Source organism: Rhincodon typus, chromosome 47 (genome assembly GCF_021869965.1).
Source record: "Rhincodon typus isolate 14 chromosome 47, sRhiTyp1.1, whole genome shotgun sequence".
NCBI lineage: Eukaryota > Metazoa > Chordata > Chondrichthyes > Orectolobiformes > Rhincodontidae > Rhincodon > Rhincodon typus.
In genome coordinates, this window is record NC_063378.1 from 9,073,514 (window position 1) to 9,075,990 (window position 2,477).

General features: G+C 65.3%; 1 protein-coding gene across 1 annotated transcript in view; it reads right to left on the reverse strand.

Annotated features, from left to right (window-relative positions):
• LOC125487939 (histone-lysine N-methyltransferase 2B-like) overlaps positions 1-1,156 on the reverse strand; it is an 11,810-nt gene extending 10,654 nt beyond the window's left edge. Inside the window, exon 1 of the mRNA XM_048620600.1 lies at positions 29-1,156. Within this exon, the coding sequence (XP_048476557.1) occupies positions 29-1,093 (1,065 nt within the window). The 5' untranslated portion in view covers positions 1,094-1,156. The remainder of the gene's footprint in view (positions 1-28) is intronic.
• Between the last annotated feature and the right edge of the window lie 1,321 nt (positions 1,157-2,477).

Sequence of the window (2,477 nt, forward strand, 5' to 3'; positions counted from 1 at the left end):
AGGAGTGGGTGCGGGGAACAGTGCTTACCTGCTGTGACTTCCAGTGTTTCTGCTGGTCGATTTTGATGAGCTGGACCTTGGCAGCTTTCAGGAGGTTGACCATGCGTTTGTCCATGGCGGACATACAAAGCGAGTGATTGGCCAGGTTCTGGGTCCTCTCCAGCTCCATCTCCTTGCTTAGCTCCAACGGGGGAGTTACGGAACCCTCCTCCTGCTCCCCTCCCGGGCTCACATCCCCAACGCTCTCCGCCTTCGGACCACCGTCCGTCTGGGTCTCCCTGTCCCGTGATCGTTCGGTGGGCCCCTCCAAAACCCCTCCCACCTCCTCCTCCTCCCCCTGCTCCCCCTCTCGGCCTTCGGGGGACTGTGGGGCTGTGCTGTCCCCATGCTCCTGAACCCCCGGGAGGGGTGGCGAGCTGGGCGGGGGTTGAGGAGAGGAGCTGGGAGTTGGCGTGTCCCTCTCATCCTGCTCCCCCTGGGGGGAGAGGCGGGGCTCTGTCTCTGGGGGTCCAGGGGGTGGTGGAGGGGAAGGGGGAGGGGCCTGGGGGTGTGTTAAGCCTGGCTCAGGACGCCAGCTGCGGGTCCTCATGGAGTGGGCGGGGGGCGAAGGGGGTGGCTCCAGGGGGCGCGGTTCGGGGGTGGACCCCTCCTCTGAAGCTGGGTCAGGGGCAAGGCAGGAGTAGGGGGGTGGCAGCGCAGCGCTGTGGCTGACAGGGGAGAGATGGAGACCCCCGAAGACCCCCCGGGGGGTCTCAGGCCGGTCAGGAGGGGTGCCCCAGGTGAAGGTGGGCTGGCGCAGGAGGGAGCGGTGACCGCTGGGAGGGAGGGCTGAGAGCTGGGGGGCAGGGGATGGAGGGGAGGAGAGGCTCCCGGGCTGCGGGTCTGCCGGCTGTGCGGACGTAGGGGGGCGGCATGGGGTGGGGGCTGTGGGGTTGCGCCGGGGACGCCCGGGGCCCCTGCCCGAGGGAGGGGGGCAGGGATCGGGGGCCGGCATGGCCCGAGGGCCCCCTCCCCTCTCAGCCCCGCCCTCGTCGTCCACAAAGCGCCTGGGGGTCCTGATGAGGCGGGAGGAGCGGGCACTCACCACAGGCATGATGAACTGGCGGATGTTCTTCAGGTACTTGGACTTGGCCTGGCGTGGGGGGGCAGGGGGGGGGGGTTGGGGGGGGGGGGGGGGGAGCAGAGGGAGGAGGTGGGGAAGAGGGAGGGGCAGGAGGAGGAGGAGGGGGAGGGGGTGGGGGAGGGGGAGGAGGAGCAGCGACTGGGCGCCTCTGCGCTGCAGGTAGCGGTGGTCTCCCGCGCCCAGGCTGGTGACTCTGTGCCACCGGCCTCCCCCTTTGCCCAGGCACCCTCCTCCCCTTGCCTCTCCCCGCCAGCGCCTGGCCCCTGCCCCTGGGAGCCTGGAGGCGCAGGCTCCTACGGGGAAGACCCGGGCCCTTCCTCCGCCGCGCGGCCTGGCCCAGCTTCAGCGCGAGGGGGCACTTGACTTTCTGCTGCTTCTTGGTATTGGCCTGGAGCTTGCGCAGGAGCGAGAGGCCCGGCCCGTGGGGCTTTGGTGCTGCCCCAGCCTCTGCCCTCGGGGGCCTGGGCACGACTTTGCGGTGAGATGGTCTACCAGGACCACGGGGGCCGGGTGCGCTCCCAGCCAGCGCCAGCCCTCGCCTGGGAAGCTGGGATTTGGCCCCATCCTGTGTTCCCTGGGGAGGGAGAGGGGCTGGTAACGGAGGTGGAGGCGGAGGGACAGAAGGTAGCGAAAGGGGCAAAAGCTGTGGGTCTTTGCGTGCGACGTGTTCCTTATTCTGGCGATCTGCAGGGAGACAGAGAGAGAAAGCACAACGAGGGTACTGCTTTGCACTGACACTATTGGAGTTTGAGTCTGAACACTTGGAGTCCTGTGAAACATCACTGTGTCAGACTAGCTGAAAGTGGGCCAGCTAACTGGCTGCCTGCCTCTGGAGCTGGGGTATTTGGTGGTGGGGGAAGAATGAGGGGTTTGGCGATTTCAAACTGAGACAAGGAGACACGTTGTCAGTCTGACGGGAAATCCCACCCCCTCGCTGCACGCGCAGAGCAGAGGCTTGATCACAGAACAGATTCCAGGTGGATATCGATCAATCTTTGGAGGTATCTCGAATCTGGGGATGTAGTTTGACAGGACAGTCTCTGGGATCACATGGAACAGGGCAGCAGGAAAGGGAGAGAGAGGGGCCAACTGTTTTACTGCAAATGTTAACATGCGTCACACCAGACAAAGCAGATGAAAACTGACAACAGCCCCCAGAGTGGCAGAGGGAATCGAAAGCTTCGTGAAGGCAGTAGGAGTGTGTTGGAAGAGAGAGGTTTAGGGAGGGACACAGACGCCACTGAAAGTGCTGACATTGATGCAGCTACACATCACAACCACGGACAACTCCTCCCAGCAGCGCGGCGCTCCCTCAGCGCTGACCCTCCGACAGTGCGGCACTCCCTCAGCGCTG